General features: G+C 52.5%; 9 protein-coding genes across 9 annotated transcripts; 6 read left to right on the forward strand and 3 right to left on the reverse strand.

Moving 5' to 3' along the window:
- Window positions 1-87: 87 nt before the first annotated feature.
- Window positions 88-387, forward strand: LY79DRAFT_526836 (uncharacterized protein; the record flags this gene model as incomplete). Its single annotated transcript, XM_060555874.1, has 2 exons — window positions 88-134; window positions 195-387. The coding sequence occupies 2 exons, from the start codon at window positions 88-90 to the stop codon at window positions 385-387; spliced, it is 240 nt and encodes a 79-aa protein (XP_060408549.1).
- A 552-nt stretch (window positions 388-939) lies between these two features.
- Window positions 940-1,894, forward strand: LY79DRAFT_526828 (methyltransferase domain-containing protein; the record flags this gene model as incomplete). The annotated part of the gene is made up of 2 exons (XM_060555873.1): window positions 940-1,660; window positions 1,725-1,894. The coding sequence occupies 2 exons, from the start codon at window positions 940-942 to the stop codon at window positions 1,892-1,894; spliced, it is 891 nt and encodes a 296-aa protein (XP_060408550.1).
- Window positions 1,895-2,139: 245 nt separating this feature from the next.
- LY79DRAFT_617459 (malate/L-lactate dehydrogenase) lies at window positions 2,140-3,646 on the reverse strand. The gene has a single exon (XM_060562011.1). The coding sequence runs from the start codon at window positions 3,435-3,437 to the stop codon at window positions 2,367-2,369; it is 1,071 nt and encodes a 356-aa protein (XP_060408551.1). The 5' UTR covers window positions 3,438-3,646; the 3' UTR covers window positions 2,140-2,366.
- A 138-nt stretch (window positions 3,647-3,784) lies between these two features.
- Window positions 3,785-6,342, forward strand: LY79DRAFT_677513 (fungal-specific transcription factor domain-containing protein). Its single transcript, XM_060564483.1, has 4 exons — window positions 3,785-3,999; window positions 4,054-4,148; window positions 4,197-5,250; window positions 5,302-6,342. The coding sequence occupies exons 1-4, from the start codon at window positions 3,892-3,894 to the stop codon at window positions 6,301-6,303; spliced, it is 2,259 nt and encodes a 752-aa protein (XP_060408552.1). The 5' UTR covers window positions 3,785-3,891; the 3' UTR covers window positions 6,304-6,342.
- A 38-nt stretch (window positions 6,343-6,380) lies between these two features.
- On the reverse strand, window positions 6,381-8,358 carry LY79DRAFT_674002 (dehydratase; the record flags this gene model as incomplete). Its single annotated transcript, XM_060564245.1, has 3 exons — window positions 6,381-7,583; window positions 7,637-7,848; window positions 7,914-8,358. The coding sequence occupies 3 exons, from the start codon at window positions 8,356-8,358 to the stop codon at window positions 6,381-6,383; spliced, it is 1,860 nt and encodes a 619-aa protein (XP_060408553.1).
- A 374-nt stretch (window positions 8,359-8,732) lies between these two features.
- LY79DRAFT_674003 (uncharacterized protein) lies at window positions 8,733-9,008 on the forward strand (the record flags this gene model as incomplete). The annotated part of the gene is made up of 2 exons (XM_060564246.1): window positions 8,733-8,872; window positions 8,969-9,008. 2 exons carry the CDS (start codon window positions 8,733-8,735, stop codon window positions 9,006-9,008), a joined length of 180 nt encoding a protein of 59 aa, XP_060408554.1.
- Window positions 9,009-9,587: 579 nt separating this feature from the next.
- LY79DRAFT_653415 (stress responsive A/B barrel domain-containing protein) lies at window positions 9,588-10,176 on the reverse strand (the record flags this gene model as incomplete). Its single annotated transcript, XM_060562600.1, has 3 exons — window positions 10,124-10,176; window positions 9,799-10,027; window positions 9,588-9,711 (listed from the first exon to the last, which is right to left on the reverse strand). Exons 1-3 carry the CDS (start codon window positions 10,140-10,142, stop codon window positions 9,588-9,590), a joined length of 372 nt encoding a protein of 123 aa, XP_060408555.1. The 5' UTR covers window positions 10,143-10,176.
- A 1,710-nt stretch (window positions 10,177-11,886) lies between these two features.
- LY79DRAFT_617469 (X-Pro dipeptidyl-peptidase) lies at window positions 11,887-13,964 on the forward strand. Its single transcript, XM_060562012.1, has 2 exons — window positions 11,887-12,943; window positions 12,992-13,964. The coding sequence occupies exons 1-2, from the start codon at window positions 12,012-12,014 to the stop codon at window positions 13,869-13,871; spliced, it is 1,812 nt and encodes a 603-aa protein (XP_060408556.1). The 5' UTR covers window positions 11,887-12,011; the 3' UTR covers window positions 13,872-13,964.
- A 487-nt stretch (window positions 13,965-14,451) lies between these two features.
- LY79DRAFT_569732 (thioesterase superfamily protein) lies at window positions 14,452-15,373 on the forward strand. Its single transcript, XM_060559076.1, has one exon. It carries the CDS (start codon window positions 14,683-14,685, stop codon window positions 15,313-15,315), a length of 633 nt encoding a protein of 210 aa, XP_060408557.1. The 5' UTR covers window positions 14,452-14,682; the 3' UTR covers window positions 15,316-15,373.
- The last annotated feature ends 868 nt before the right edge of the window (window positions 15,374-16,241 follow it).

Here is a 16,241-nt window from a genome sequence, read left to right on the forward strand (position 1 = left end):
AGGCGAAACCGTCCAGTGCAATCGAACTGCTTGCAGAAAACCAATCAACTCGAGTACCACACATAAATCGCATACATTTACATCAAGATGTCCCAAAGATCTGCACCTTCCGCTGCCACCACAACCAATGGAGGGTACGTACAGCGCATGTGGGTACGATGATGATAACGTGCTGACTGTGGGATGAGTGCTAGATCTGTCGCCTACCAGGGCACGGCGTCGATGATGGGCGTGTATCTGCAGCAAAACCCTATGGAGTTACCCGAGAGACTCCTCTTGGCCGCTGGCACAGCATCAAGGCGAACGACCTCTGACAGCCGCCGTCAGGCGCAACAGACGCTGACAGCGTGGGATACGCAATGGCATCAGGCTGGCCAATCGTCATGAACGGCTTGCTAGGCAGCAGGTACAGGGGTGAGGGGATTTCGTTGGCGTGGTGCATCCGATGCAGAGACGACGACGTGCCTATGCTAGTCCGTTATCCAATTACGGGCAGTAAAATGGTTTAACCGGCAGCAACGAAGGTGTGACTGGGAAAAACATAAAGACGTAGATAAAGAAGATGCGTGGTCGGTAGCGGAGAAGTTGGATTGACGTACTAGTAGAGATATGGGCTCCAGATCGGGATAGGGAAGTGGACCTGACGGGGCGTTTATGTACGATAATTGCATTTTGTCCCGAATATACCCATTGATACATATCAGACTGACTAATGCTTCTTCTCCCTCCCCTCTTGGAGGCTCGGGGTCTTCCCACTTATAAGCCGATCAGACCCCAGTGTCACATCTCAACCTTCGCATGCCATTTCCCTGGCAGAACCTTTGTCGACTACGTTCCTCGTCTAACTCATCGGTCTTTCTCCGCCGTACCTCTAATCCTAATTCTCGCTCATTGACTCTCGCTGATCGCCCCTCTTGCAGAACCCGTTCTCACCCTACCATGCTCACCCTCTCTGAAATATCTGAAGTCTTTTGGGGCCTCGTCGGCCCTTGGATTTTTTTGTCCAAATCCTTCTACTACCTGCCCCCCACCATTCTCGGCCTCATCCGCTCCGCCGACTTCGCCACCCTCCTGTCCCCCTCCCGCCTCCAGGACGTCTGGTTCTCTGCCTTCTGGGCCTGGTGGGGCCCCCGAATTCGCGCCGGCAACTCGGACCGCATGGTCGCTCTCCTCGAGGGCCGCGTCACGGGTGGCAGCACCGTCGAGGACCCCGTCCACCCGCCCGTCAGTGGCGTCGTGCTGGAGATCGGCCCCGGGTCGGGGTTATGGGTGAGCCTATTTTCCAAGGGCGGCAAGAAGTCTGAAGCATCACAGGGCGCCGTGAGGCGCAGGATCGCCGAGGGCGTGTCAAAGGTGTACGGTGTGGAGCCCAATACCGACGTTCACCCCGTGCTTAGAGAGCGGGTGCTAGAGGCCGGTCTGGATGGCACCTATGAGATCGTTCCTACGGGCATCGAGTCTCTCTCCGATCCGACGGCGTGGAATGGCAAGATTGAAAAGGGCAGCGTCGACTGCATCGTCTCCATCCTCTGTCTGTGTAGCATCCCCGAGCCCGAGAAGAACATTCCAGAGCTGTATTCGTACCTGAAGAAGGGCGGAAGGTGGTACCTGTATGAGCACGTCAAGGCGACGCATAGCTGGCCCATTCGGCTTTACCAGCGTAGGCGAACCCCAACCAAAGCCGTCGAAGAAATCATCTCCCGTGCTAATAATGACCGGTGCAGGTTTCGTCAACCTCGTTTGGCCCCGTGCCCTGAATGGCTGCCAGCTGTGTCGCGACACTGGAAAGACGCTGAGATCTGCAGGGCCCTGGGCTGACATCGACGTCTCGCAACCACCCATCGAACCGTGGTACCAAATAGTGCCGCACATTTTTGGGACCTTCACTAAGTGACGAACGTGCATCAATGGGATCCTGTACCTAGGCACAAACAAATGTCAAGCCGCTGGCACGTGAGTCATCTCTATGTTGGGATGGCTCGGATATTTCATCGAGGAATCTAAGGAGGTTGGGGACGTACTGACACGGTTACTACCTGTCACAGGTAGGGAAGGAAGACAAGAGAACGGGAAGGAAAGAGAAGACGTGCCATGCTTACTCTGACCTCCCTTTTTGAGAAGGTAGGAAGGTAGGAAGGTAGGAAGGAGGAAGGAGGAAGGAGGAAGGAGGAAGGAGGAAGGAGGAAGGAGGAAGGGAGGTGCTGAGTGCACAGGCCAGCCGGTTCACATTGGTGCTGTAAGGAAGCCTTCGGCTATCGATTGTATTGTCCAAATCTGGTGTGTATCTCGTCACTATTTCTTTTTCTCAGAGTTCCATATAAGAGACATACTTCTTATCATCAAATGCATTTCGGTTGCTACTCCATTCAACTACTCGTCATAGGGGCCAGCCGCTGCGCACCAACTCTTTCCGCCTCTTCATTGAGGGCATCGATCTCTGCCTGTACCAAAGGGATACCGCTCACCTCTCTCTCCTGCTGGGTTAGTTGCTCGATTTCGCCCGGAAAGTAGATCCTTTCCACGTCCATAGCCTTCTCTGAACCCACAACACGCTGATACAAATAATCCATTCTCTCCCTGAAGGCATCCAGGCTCATGAATAGGTCTGGCTTGATGGCGACGAGAAAATGGCCCACATCTGAGGACTTTGAAGGATCGTACGGGCCAGTCACATGGCCAGCGAATGCAGACCCCGAAAAGACCCCCGAGAAGACGTCCATCATGATGGAAAGTGCCGAACCCTTAGGGCCTCCCATGGGGAGCATGACACCCCCCAACGCTGCGGTTGGGTCGTCCGTCGGCCGGCCCTCGGCATCGAGAGCCCAGTCGAGCGGAATCTTTTCACCCCGTCTCTTGGCCTTGTATATTTTACCCCTGGCTGCGACCGATGGCGCCATGTCGAGGATGAAAGGCTTATCCTTCCCAGGCGCACCGCACGCAATCGGCGAAACCCCCAGGAGCTTGCTTTTGCCACCCCAGGCCGGCAACGCAGGGCTTGAGTTGGTAAATACCAAACTCATCATGTCCGCATCCAAGGCCTGCTGCACAACCCACGCGCTCATGCCGAAGTGGTTCGAATGCGATACGCTGGCCATGCCGATGCCAAAGTTTTTGGCGGATTCGACTGCTGCCGCCATACCCATGCTCGCCGCCACAAAGCCGAAGCCGTTCTTTCCGTCGACATGTGCAACGACGGGGGTGACTTGCTTGAGTTCGGGCTGTGCGGCCGCATCGAGAACGCCTTGTCGGATGCGTTCCATGTAGGAGGGGATGCGGTTCATCCCGTGGGTGTCGACGCCGCGGAGGTCGGCGGCGACGAGGCAGCGAGCAACGATTGCAGCATTTTCGGGCGGCACGCCATTGCCCTGGAGAATGTCCTCGACAAATCGGCGGGCCTCGGAGGCGGCTACTGGAATCTTTTGAGATTCGTTGGCCATCTTTGTGGTTGTTTTAACTTCTCTTACTGGACAGTATAATGTACCGCAGGATGCTGCAGTTGTGCGGTACTGAAATATCAACTAAGATATGATGAGAGCACAACGTGCATGTGGAGAGCGGGTGAGGGGTGGCAAACACGGCCCGTGGGTTTTATATGTGATTATCCAAACTGAAGCACTGGCAACTCAGTACTGGTGATGGATGCCGTTGAGCACGGCGGGTCGGAAAAGATGCGCGGGTGCGGGGTTTCTCCGCGTCCAACAAGCCCAGTCCCCTTGGACGCGGAGAAACCCCGCATGTGCTGGTTTCCGCCGCCATTTCCCAACTCCGTCTCTTTGTCCCACATCGGACATTTCCCGTCTCTTCTGTTCCAGGCCCAAGGCACACAACAGTCGAGCCCGCTATCGAGGAACCACAACCTAGATCCTCGGTGATTCAGCAACAGATTGGAACATGCCCGATGCGAGCAACCCTCACCGACAAGCCCGACAAGCCCGACAAGCCCGGAGGAACCCGCGGTTGGGGTTGGCTTGTTCTCGCTGCCAGCGGAGGAAGATCCGTGTAAGTGGGGCATGTGGAACGACCGAGGACGAAACGGGAACTGATTGGAAGTAGTGCGATGGTCAGCTCCCAGCCTGCAACAACTGCAAGAAGGCTCGAGTCGTCTGTACCGATGGTGAGAGTCTTCGCCTCCGAGACCTGCCAAGAGCGTGAGTCGAGCCGTGCCACTTTGGAGGACGCTTCTGACTGTGGAATAGCCAAATTGCAAACTTGAAGGAACGTATCAGATGGCTTGAGGACATCATCCGTGAGAGATGCTCCGATGTGGACCTCAGCCAAGGCCCACCCGATGACCTAGACATGCATGTCGATGGTGACGAAACCTTTGCACCGGACTCCATGATCGAACTCAGCAGTGGGCAGCCCGAAGCCAATGTGACGCAACACAACGCTCGAGACATTGGAAGACAATCGATCGCATCTTCGGAATCGCAACCAACCACACAGCCTGTAATACGTTCGGAACCGCGAATGGCCGATACCATGGCTAGCAGCACTCTGTCTCATGAGATCGGAATGGTCTCACTCGGCAGCAGTCAGGATTCTAAGTACATCGGACCTTCAAGCGGATACTTCTTGGCCCGCCTCATGTTGACTTCAAACCGCCAGGACGACCAGACCGTTTGGCCGACCAGGCCCCAAGCACCAACCTTCTCAATACCCACAGCTCTAGTCGAGGCGTTGCATGGCCCAATGCCATTGCCAAGTAAGGAACATGCAAGACAGTTGGCAGAGAGCTACTTTGATGCCATCAACTGCCAGTTCCCTATCCTACATCAGCCAACATTTATGAACCTGCTTGATCAAGTTTATGACAGCAGCGTTAATACAGATCGCGGGACCACAGGCGTTTTCCAGGTCTTCATGGTCCTTGCTCTTGGTTCTATTGTCTTGACTCGCAGATTACGGGCCCATCTTCCAGGAGAATCCTACTGCCTCTCGGCGATGCAACATTTCGACCGGCTCAGCGTCGACAGCTCAATCCCCGGCTTACAGTGTCTTCTCTTACTGACAATATTCACGATGCATAGCCCTAGCATGCGTCTCAACGTTTGGTACCTCAACTACCAGTGTATCGCCGCTGTCTTGGACTTGGGACTGCAGCGCGACATCAATACCGACTCAGGCATCTCTCTTCTCGAACAGGAGATGAGAAGCAGGATATTCTGGGTTGTGTTTTCGCTTGACAGAATGATTGCCACCATGATGGGACGACCGATTGGTTTACGAGATGAAGCATGCGACCTGAGAGTGAGTGCCAAGGATTGACAGTGAGCTCAGCAGTTACTGAAATCTTCTCAGCTGCCACAAGATATCGATGATGCCTCCCTCCAGAACTTTGAACAGCAGCCTCAAAATGCACGCCCGGGCCGTATGGCCTTCTCGATCCATTTGTTCCGACTTGCAAAACTCAACTCGGAGTTCAAGTACGTTGCAAATAGCGTCGTCCGCAAAACGCCTAGTTACGCATATCCTGCTGTGATTGACATCAACGAATGGCAACGTGGGATGATCTTGCAGCTGGATGAATGGTACGAAGGCATTCCCGAGGTGCCCGGTTGTGAGTATATCCGTGCCATTTGCCAGGTCAGATGCCAAGGCCTTCGCATGCTTGTGTTACGACCTAGCCCAGCTATACCGAGCCCATCTCGCGAGTCGTTACAAAAATGCTACATTGCCGCACGCGAGACTCTGATTCTTTTCAATCAGCTATATAAGCAGAATCTACTTATCCACACTTGGAGCACATGCCATTCTATAGTCTTGGGCATCATCACTATGTTGTACTGCATCAAAATGGTACCCGAAGTCGCCAGGCAGACTTCGTTGGATATTTTAATGTCTGATTTTAGCGCTGGTCTAGGAGTCTTGGCTGCTACGGGAGAGCATTGGTCCGGAGTGAAACGGTGCAGGGATATTCTCGACGACATGGTTAGGGCGACTGTCCGGTGGATCAAGGACGTTACGAACAATTCATCTGCCATCGGATCCCATACTCCGCGTCGGTCGTCACGTATCGAGCCCACGCACGCCCAAACACTAAGCCCGTATGATGATACCACCGGCCCGGACGGCATGCCGGTAGCTAGCCGCTGCTCGTCTGGGGGAATGTCTAATCCGACGAACATGAGTTTTATGACGGCGGGCGTTTCCTCGACATTCCCACCGCAAGAACCCTTCGAATCATTTCTTTCAGGCACCTCTTTTGGTGAACAATTACAGCTGGGAGATACCGCAAACTTGGACAGCATAATGCGATGTCTTTTCGACGACTTCATACCGACGTACCCCAGCTTCAGCTGATTATATATGAATCATGTACATTCAATGAATGTGTATAATTGCAGTTTAACGAATTCCTTTTGCAGTCATTATAGATCCTAAGAAGGGCCAGCTGCTGTGAGGAAATCAAAGTCAGCACCTCCTTCGGCCTGCAAGACTGAGCGCAAGTACAGTCCCCGATAGCCACGAATCTTCTTCTTTGCCACCCAAGGCGGGTTACTGCCTCCATTTCCCTCCTCCTTGACCAACGCTGCTTTCCTTTCGGCTATTCTTCTTTGGATTTCTTCATCAGATATCTCGACCTTGATGATGCGCTTCTCGGCGTCGCAGGTTATGATGTCACCGCTTCTGACAATGCCCAGGACCGACTCGGGATCGGCCGCTTCAGGGGAAATATGCAGCACTATGGTACCGCCTGCTGTGCCGCTCATTCTGCCATCGGATAGACGAAGCATGTCTTGCACACCTTGCGAGGCGAGCTTCCGGGGGATAGGTATGAGGCCGGCCTCAGGCATACCGGGATTGCCAACAGGTCCGATATTTTGAAGAACCAAAACACTGTCGGGGGTGACCTCCAGGTCTGGGTCATCGATACGGAGGGCCATATCTGCTGAGCCTGCAAAAACGACCGCGGGACCCGAGTGCTTGAGAAGTCGACGGTCCTTGGACGCACTCTGCTTCATCACGGCACCGCCCGGGGCAATGTTGCCCCGAAGCACAGCCAAAGCTGAGGCAGGGAACAGGGGGTCGTTGAATGGCTGTAGGCAGTTGACCAAGCTATCTCGAGGAATAGGGGTAAATGGTGTGCTCTCGAGCTCCTCGCCCAGCGTCTTTCCGGTCACTGTCATCGCATCCAGATACAACAGATGCTTCAGCTCATGCAGAAGCGCCAGCATACCACCGGAGTTGTGGAAGTCGTCCATATAGTTCTGCCCGCTGGGCTTCAGATCGACGAGGAGCGGCGTCTTCCTGCCGATCTCGTCGAAGGTGTCGAGCGTGATGGTTCCGGCGACGACAGGGTGGCGCCCGATGATGGCCATCATGTGGACGACGGCGTTGGTGGAGCCACCGATGGCCTGCAGGACCATGATGGCGTTGAGAAACGACTCGCGGGTGAGGAGATCCTGCGGCTTAAGGTTCAGCCTGTGGAGGGAGACGGCGAGGCCTCCCGTCTGCTCGGCGATGCGTAACCTGGCGGAGGAGACGGCCGGGGCGGTGGCACCCTTGAACGGCATCATTCCCAGGCCAACGAGGATGCACGCCATGGTCGACGCGGTGCCCATGACACCACAGGTGCCGCCCTGTTACTGTCAGCGGATGATATACGCCCGAAGATCAAACGGGTGGGCATCACCGTTGGTGCAAGCTCATCATTGATGGCGGAGATTTCCTCGATATCGATTTGACCGGCTCTGTATGCGGCCCAGTTGTTGCGGCAGTCGGTGCAAGCGCCAATCCTCACACCTTTGTGGCTCCCAGGCATCATAGGGCCGGTAACAAGATGCAAAATGGGCTTGTTGGCAGATATCCCGCCCATGAGCTGAGCTGGCGTCGTCTTGTCGCATCCTGCTCGCCGTCAATTCCCATGTACTTTTACTGGTGGCGGTCTCCGCTCCATCGGACTCACTCACCCCCGATAAGTACCACCGCGTCACACGGCTGCGCCTTGATCATCTCCTCCGTGTCCATGCTCATGAGGTTCCGAAGGTACATGCTTGTGGGTGACGCGAAACTCTCATGGACGCTGATGGTCGGAAAGTCGATGGCCAAGCCGCCACTCAGCTGCACGCCGCGCTTCACAGCCTCGATGAGCTGCGGGACGTTGGCGTGGCAGGGGTTGAAGCTCGAGTAGGTGTTGACGATGCCGATGATGGGCCGCGATAGCGCGTCCTCGCTGTAACCAAGGGCCTTGATGAAGACCTTGCGAAGGAAGAGGCTGAAGTGGTTGTCCCCGTACGAGGTCAGCCCTTGCCGCAGGCCGACGCTCGAGTCGATGGGCGTTGAGAGGTCATAGTCTCCCGTTACAGCGGCCTTGCCGTCTTTTGCCGGTGTTATCGACGACGTCTGTTCGCTCATGATGGCAGATGTTGATCGACGAGATGATGTTGCTCGGCCCGTCGAGGATTACAATTCCTCACCTTGTGGTCGGTCGGCAAGGCCGTGCTTCATGTCGGTGCGGGGACTCCGCATGTCGTGATCGTCCCCGTCGGCAATACAGCGGACGAGGGGTCCGGCAGCTTATCTGTGCTGACGGAGTTTCTCCGCCTGTCACCCTAGGTATGACATCGCGGTATTGATTTTCATGTATATCACAATTCGATTCAACTTAAGAATTTGCTTTAGATGCTTCAAAAATGTTGTGCTGCACTCCATCGCTGTGGCCAACCCGTCAGACAACGCTTTATTACAACTTTCCCGCCACAGTCTCTCTCCCTTGTTCCTTTCTAACCATGTTCAACCTTGATGGAAAAGTCGCCCTCGTCATCGGCCTCGGCCAATCGGGTCCGGATGGCTTGAGCATTGGCGCCGCCTGCGCCGTCGCCTTCGCCAAGCAGGGAGCGGTCATCTTCGGTGGTAACCGCACCGTTGAGTAGGCGGCTATGACCAAGGCGGCGATCGAGGTGGCTACACAACCCCCATCAGAATTGGTCCACTATATGAATCTATGAACTAAACGCCATCAAAGTGTAATCGACTCTGTCTTTAACATATCAATCGTTGATTAAAGCAAACTTTGGTTGAATTTTGATCCTAGCCCCATCAAATAACAGCCAAGCTCCTAATAGTAATACAAAATATGCGTTGCACAAAAACAACGCCATTAGTTACAGCAGCACAACTAACGCCTTATATTACCTCATAACACCCCCCCCTAGATTACAGGTAACCCTATTTGTATAGATCTACTTTAGGAAGGAAGCCTCTATAGCCCCGTAAAGGTACGTACTCCCCTAGGGCACATACTACTATAACTCTTGTCAACCTTCTAATTAGGTACATCTTGCTAAAGTCTAGGTAGTTACTGTCTAACTTATCTAGGTAGAGTATTTACAACTAGTCCTTAGCCTTAGCAGGATTTAAACCTGTAGCGTCTATAAAGCTTTTTGACACTAGCTTAAGGGCTATACTATTAAGGTATATAGCGTGAACTAGGCTTATAACTATTATATAGAAATAATGCTATTAGTTATAGTAGCACAACTAATGCCTTATATTACCTTGTGACAATATGTCTACTTATGGACTTTTGTTATTATTATTTATAGACTAAGCCCTTTGAAAAAGTAGCAGAAATTATTATCTGTCTAGCCAGACCCGTTTGCCAGGCCCTTGGCCACAAACTGACACATGTACTCGTCCTCCTCTGTGACCTCAAAGTCAAACCTCGTGACATCCTCCTTAAACGGCCAGAGGTAGGTACTGGTAACCCTTTCGTGAGCATCCAGGTCAGCGTCGTCTTCTTGTGGCTTGTGACATGGGGGAAGGGGGCCGGCGCGCGACTGTATCAGCTTTTACCTGTGATGCTCCGCACTCGCCTGGTATTCCTCAAGCGCCTCGCGGTCTCGGTGGAAGCTCAGCAAGGCGAAGTGGTATCCCTTGCTCTTCTCCACGGGATCCGTGACGGAGGGTCCGCCGACGATCAGGCGGCGGTCTTTGACGCACGGCAGGAACTTGAGCGTCTTGAGCTCGCGGACGAACGTCTCCCTGTGCTCCTCCGAGACGTCTGCACGGAACTTGAAGAGAACTGCGCTTTGGGATCAGTTATCCCGCTCACATGATTTTTGTAAGGGGAGGGGGCAGGGGGGTGGGCAAGGTCAAGGCGAATCAGGTCGGATCTCACCAATATGTACTACTGTCATCTCGAAAAGCTTTTGTTGCGAATGGGAAAGTCGCAGTTCTGTGTGCGTCCGAGGTTGCTTCCAACGGATCGAGTTGCACGTTAAACTCGTTGCTTTGAGGACCGAAGCGGGCAAATCCCGTGAGCCACTTTGGGCAATCCCCACACAGCCGACGGGTTATGTCCGTTTTCCCGCCTGTCGGAGGCAGGTTCTAGGGCGTAATCGGTAACTTGGATGAGAAATACAGGGGCCAGGGTTAGCTTGAGTTAACCGCTACGTGGGAGTCGGATTCGCACAACTATTACCCATTACCAGCCTTGCTGGATATCCAACTTAGATAATGTCATCCAATTGCTATCCAACTACAACGATGGCCCGGATGATCCTTGTGGTTGCTGCTGACTGACATTTTGACTTTATCCAAATGAGGTTTATCCCCTGTCCAAGTTACCGATCACGCTCTTGGTCCCGTACTGATCAATTAGCTGGAAGCCTAACGACTTACCCAGAAACCTCATTGACACTCTGACATGCGGGAGGCAGTATTTGGGATCCATGTCGATATTAACATAGGGGCTTCACGCAGGAGAGGATGTAGCCGATATCAAGGAGCCCTAAGTCACCCCTGCAAGCCATGCGTACGACAGGCTTGGTGAAGTGATCTGTGCTACTTACATAGACAAGGGGCGGCTCTTACACCCTACGGCTGGATACTACTTGAGGGCCGCAGTCCTGTAGGAACAAGATATTTATTACAATAGTGTCACGGTGAATCTGGATTGGTAATCTCTAAGCCAGGTACTTGTCCAGGCTCACAGAAGCCCCAACACGAACTCCATTCATAAGCCTCTGTACATTTGTACAAAACCAACTTCGGAATACTATTCTTTGGCATCGCCCACCTCAGGCTGTGGAACGAGAAGCGTGTCGTGTCTTTCTATGAGCGCGAACGAACTGCAGCCGTGGAGGTAAGTGCGAATTGCAGTTGGCTCATAGTGGTAAGCGTACTACTGATATGATTTTTTTTTCAAGACGCATGGTGGCAAACTGAACAAGACTGGCCCAAAGGTCCTTGTGTCGACTAGGAATGGTCACAAGTACTGATATGGCGGGGATCTCCGGATACCATAACATTCCTTGGAGGCGGACCTCCCAGGTCTCGTCAAGTTTCGATCTAGAGGGCAATACACATAAGCTCTGTGAGTGGGCGGATCAGAGGCTTTGTGCACGAAGGTCTCGCTCCTTCAGTAGACGGTACGGACTCCCAGAAGGTGGCTGTGGTCAAAGAGGTTACACAGGCCAAGACACGCCAGCTATTGACCAGAATCTCATCTTTTAGCCAAGGAAGACGAACATTCAGAAGCCCAATCATGATGTCAGGGAGCGGATACCTTTTTGTTGAGAGCCATTCGAGTGTACATTACTACTGAGCTGATTTTTCGCTGCGATGGCGAACTAGATTTGACCCGATGTTTGGTTTTGTCGCCTACCATCAAGAACAAGCGGACCAAATGTCACTTGGGTGCAGTCGAGCATGCTCTGGATATTGGGCGGAATCAAAAGCACTGCATGACGCCGGAGGTAAAGATCTCGGGGGGTTGCATTCCAAACAAACTGGAGACGGACATTTTGTCCCATCCTGAATGCAGTAGATGCAGGGGACTGCTGTCTCAGGAAAGCTAACCGTTATCAGCCCCACTAAGGGATCTATGTCTCCATGTATACCAGCATACCGGGCCGAGATAAGCCACTCCGAAAGTCGTGCCCCGGGTCTTTGCGTCAACAACATCACTTCCCCGCATTCTCTGCTCGTCGCTGCCGTATGCTGCGTCTTGGTATTCATCATCGTTTGATTAAACTCCATCACTGAAAAACAAGTATAGTTTGACCATGACTGCCAAGCGTCTCGCAGATAAGTCTCAACGCACCACCGATCCTGATGACGGATGGGTTCATTTCAGTGCCAGCGAGCAACATGCTGCTACTCCCGCCGACGTTGAGTCTATGCCGGAGCGCATTATAAAGATCACTGCCGATGAAAATGATCTCACAAAGTTCTACAACATCAAGTTCTCTCCTACCAGATCCCAGCGCCTTGAGAGATTCTACAATGAGGAGCTCGAAAGCCTGTTCAAGGCGCCGTTCGATACGTACAGCCAAGAAGACAAGGTTGACTTCTTACTTCTTCGAAACTATCTGAGAAAGAACATTCGCGTCTTGCTTCTGGACCGCAAACGCGATGAGCAAGTGAAGCCGATACTCCCATTTGTTCAGGCTCTGATCGACATTTGCGAGGCTCGCCAAAACATGGTCCCCGTTGATAGCAAGAAGACAGCCATGATATTGAATGAGACAGTCAAGAAAATAGTGACAACGACAAAGGCAATCCAATCCAATGAGACAAAAGCTAGCGACTCAACCTTCTCGCGGGCCATGAGCACCATCGATCAGATCCGAGGTCACCTCGATGAGTTTTATGGGTTCTACGCCCCGTATGACCCTTTGTTTCCCTGGTGGTGTTCTGTGCCCAAGCAGCAACTCGACGAGGCCTTAATTGACATCAAATTCGCAATCGACGCCCGGCTTACGCAAAAGAACGGGCCCGGGTCCATTCGCGCCGCAGTCGAACCAATCGGGAGAGAGGGCCTCCTAAACGAGCTTGAGGCGGAGATGATTCCCTATACGCCAGAAGAGCTCCTCAAGTTGGCCCAGGAACAGTACCTTTGGTGCGAGAAGGAGATGAAAAAGGCTTCACGCAGCCTTTCGAATAAAAGTGTGGGCTCCGTTCAACTAGATATGGATGGAAATGGGGATACATTAGGGTAAGTGAAGCCGGACTCATGCCTGAGTAAGGAATGACATCCATCTAGTCTGGAAGCTGCCGGTACCGACTTTGGCGATGATTGGAAGGCCGCCATGGAGTATGTCAAGAATAGCTACGTGGAGCCTGGACAACAGCCGGAAATGGTCCGCCAGCTAGCTCTTGAGGGCATCGCTTTCGTCAAGAAGCACGACCTAGTCACAGTGCCAGAGTTAGCCGAGACCTGGCGCATGTTCATGATCTCGGCAGAGCAGCAAAAGGAGTCGCCGTTCTTTCTCGGTGGCCCGTCCTTCTGGGTTTCGTATCCGACCCCCACCATGGATCACGACCTGAAGATGATGGTGATGCGCGGCAACAATCCGCACTTCTCTCGTGCCACGGCCTTCCACGAGCTCATTCCCGGGCATCGGCTCCAGCTCTTCATGGGCAAGCGCCACCACCCTTACCGAGAGCTTTTTTCCACACCATTCTTCGTCGAAGGCTGGGCCATGTACTGGGAGTATGTCTTTTGGAACAGGGGCGATTTCTTTGTGAGTGCGGAGGACAAGATCGGCACTCTGTTCTGGCGCATGCACCGCTGCGCGAGGATCATCTTCTCCCTCAAGTACCACTTGGGAGAAATGACGCCCCAGCAGTGTGTCGACATGCTGGTCGACTGGGTCGGCCACGAGCGGTCCAACGCCGAGGGCGAGGTCACCCGATCGTTCGGCGGCGACTACTCCCCATTGTATCAGGCCGGGTATATGCTGGGCGCATTGCAGCTGCAAGGCCTGCGGGAGGAGATTTTGACAAAGGGCCTCATGGGCGAGAAGGAGCTTCACGACAGGATCTTGAAGGCAAACACGATGCCCATTGAGCTACTCCGGGCATTGCTCCTTAACCAAAGTCTTACTCCGGAGCAAACCTCCAAGTGGAGATTCTACGAATGAGGCCACCATAACTACAACATCCTCAACTATGCGGTGCTCATCATTAGTCGAAATAAACTCGCCAGATAAAACGTGTATCAAAAATTGAACAGATAAAAAGCTGACCACTTTAGTCTGCAGCCATGCAAGCTCACGCGTGCCGCTATAGCCTATGTATCACGTGTCGCAATATACATGTACCAGGTGAATAGCACTATTAGACCGCTCATGGGAGCCTAGAGCGACTACATTCCATCAATAGCCTATTGATAGCTAAAAATGACTCTGTTTCAAACAACTTAAGGTTACCATTCTCCAATCAACGACGAAATCCATATCGTGTTTCCCCAGAAGTAAGAAGAAGGATTTGGTTGATTACTCACCTCTTCACAGCAGGAATTCCGATTGCAGCATTGATCTCACCTGATCAGGTATCCTGTAACGAAAAAGGGCATTTTGGGGCGGATTTACCCGAAAGCTTGGTCATTAGCACATTGCTCCATAGCGAGTCCTTTCCTGACGAGTGCGGCTATTTGGCTATATCTAGCTGCTTTTGGTAAGGGTGTCTTTGCTCCACAGGTCAGATAACATTTTGCCTACGGCCAGATAGCCGTACCCTTTCCGGGCAATCTGTTTTAGTAGTATAATTTGGCATCTGAGGCTGAAATTCGATACCCGGCTAGTTCTCACGCAAGACTGTTGACGTCATCTAACAACAAAGGTCGAAATTGATACCGTGTTTATATGTATCCCCCAGTATCCACTAAAGAATTTCCAATTAGGAGAAGAGGCAGACTCGCCTCCGTCTCACGAGGCCACCACCGTTTCCAATATGGTCGAACCAAGCAAAAGCCAGATGGCGCACTTCCAGGCTATCCCTTGGGTCGCCGAAGAGCTCTCAGAGCCAGACCTTATCATCCGAGAGCCCGCCAGCCGTGTCTTCGATCCCGACCTCCGAGCATTCGAGTTTTGGAGCTCCACATTGCATAGCTCTACAACAGTCCCCTTCTTTGTTGGCGCCTACCACCTACCACCTGAGTCGGATACGCAAACCCCGAACGCGGAAGATGCAGACGATCGAACAATCGGCCCGCAAATCGTCACAAGAGCCCGGTTCTTTCTGAGTTTGGGCCGCGGAGTAAGCACCATAAATAAGAATCTATGCCATGGCGGCATGGTTGCAGCCATCTTCGACGAATGTGCTGGGGCCATCTGCTGGGCTAACAAGGCGCATGGGTTCTTGGAGTTTCTGCCTCAGGTGACACAGAGTCTCTATATAAGCTACCTAAAACCAGTTCCGACCATGTCGACAATAGCCGTCACGGCTTTGCTAGAAACGAAAGACGGTATTAAGCTAGTTGTTGACTTGATGCTGCAGGACAAGACGGGGACTGTGCTAGCAAAAGCAGAGGCTGTATTCATATCGATTAAGAAGCGGAAGAAAGGGGGAAATGAGAAGCTGTAGTTAGTGGATGATATTGGAACGGGGCGGGGCAATCAGGTCAAGTGTTACTGATAGACGGCCGGAATCACTTCAGCTTATACTAATCAGGGGATATAAGGGTCAGCAGCTTAGGACACAGATATACAATTTAACAACAAACTTAGGACAGGATTTTCCCGCTTATCTTGCTATAATCAGAGGACAGCCTTTCTATAATTGACCTTTGGTTGAAATAACACAAATAACACAAGAACCTCAGGAGCGTTTACTCTTTCGATCAGCCTTTGGCCATACTTTGATTAGAGCGACTATCTGCCCTGACCAAAGTATTCCACGGGACTCATTGGGGGAAGCGTCTTGTGTTGCCTTAGTAGGTTTCAGTGTTTCTACCTAGATCATTGCACTGCATAGGTCCCCGTCTACCCTACACCCTTTCAATAGTAATCTGACAAGAGCATTTCTGTCACACAACGATCTCATGTGCTGGTTCGGATGGTTACTTCCGTACGAGAACCAATATTTCACCCAAAAGATTTGGCGGCCTGGATGATCTCTCGACTAAGGCTCCGCTCAGCTCGCGTACTTGTGGAGGGACATAGCACAAGCTCATGACTGGCATCTATGGTTGACATAGGACCAGTCTGACCACATTCCTCACAACCAGCCTAACAGCCCTCCATGAGGATATGCTTCAGGTCGACCAAGCAATCCGCTAACTGGTCTGATGTTTTCGCTACCGAACTTGTTTGTTGGGCTCGCAACACGGAACCCGAGCAGGAAGCACTAACACGCATGTTTCCGGAAATACAACTGGAAAGAAAAAGAAACCACAAGAAAAGGGAAAGAAAGGGGGAGATACAGCCTAAAAAAAGACCACACTTGTCGAGGATCAAAATCCTGGAACGGGGATTGACCGGCGGAATTCCGGCTAGGGGTGGCGCAGTTAC

Source organism: Colletotrichum navitas (assembly GCF_030913465.1).
Source record: "Colletotrichum navitas strain CBS 125086 chromosome Unknown LY79scaffold_104, whole genome shotgun sequence".
Classification (NCBI taxonomy): domain Eukaryota; kingdom Fungi; phylum Ascomycota; class Sordariomycetes; order Glomerellales; family Glomerellaceae; genus Colletotrichum; species Colletotrichum navitas.

Coding starts and splice junctions, on each gene's coding strand:
- LY79DRAFT_617459 (XM_060562011.1), bottom strand. CDS start 3,437: ATGGCCAACGAATCTCAAAAGATTCCAGTAGCCGCCTCCGAGGCCCGC.
- LY79DRAFT_677513 (XM_060564483.1), top strand. CDS start 3,892: ATGCCCGATGCGAGCAACCCTCACCGACAAGCCCGACAAGCCCGACAA. Junction 4,149..4,196: donor CTCCGAGACCTGCCAAGAGC/GTGAGTCGAGCC, acceptor ACTGTGGAATAG/CCAAATTGCAAACTTGAAGG. Junction 5,251..5,301: donor ATGAAGCATGCGACCTGAGA/GTGAGTGCCAAG, acceptor AAATCTTCTCAG/CTGCCACAAGATATCGATGA.
- LY79DRAFT_617469 (XM_060562012.1), top strand. CDS start 12,012: ATGACTGCCAAGCGTCTCGCAGATAAGTCTCAACGCACCACCGATCCT. Junction 12,944..12,991: donor GGAAATGGGGATACATTAGG/GTAAGTGAAGCC, acceptor ACATCCATCTAG/TCTGGAAGCTGCCGGTACCG.
- LY79DRAFT_569732 (XM_060559076.1), top strand. CDS start 14,683: ATGGTCGAACCAAGCAAAAGCCAGATGGCGCACTTCCAGGCTATCCCT.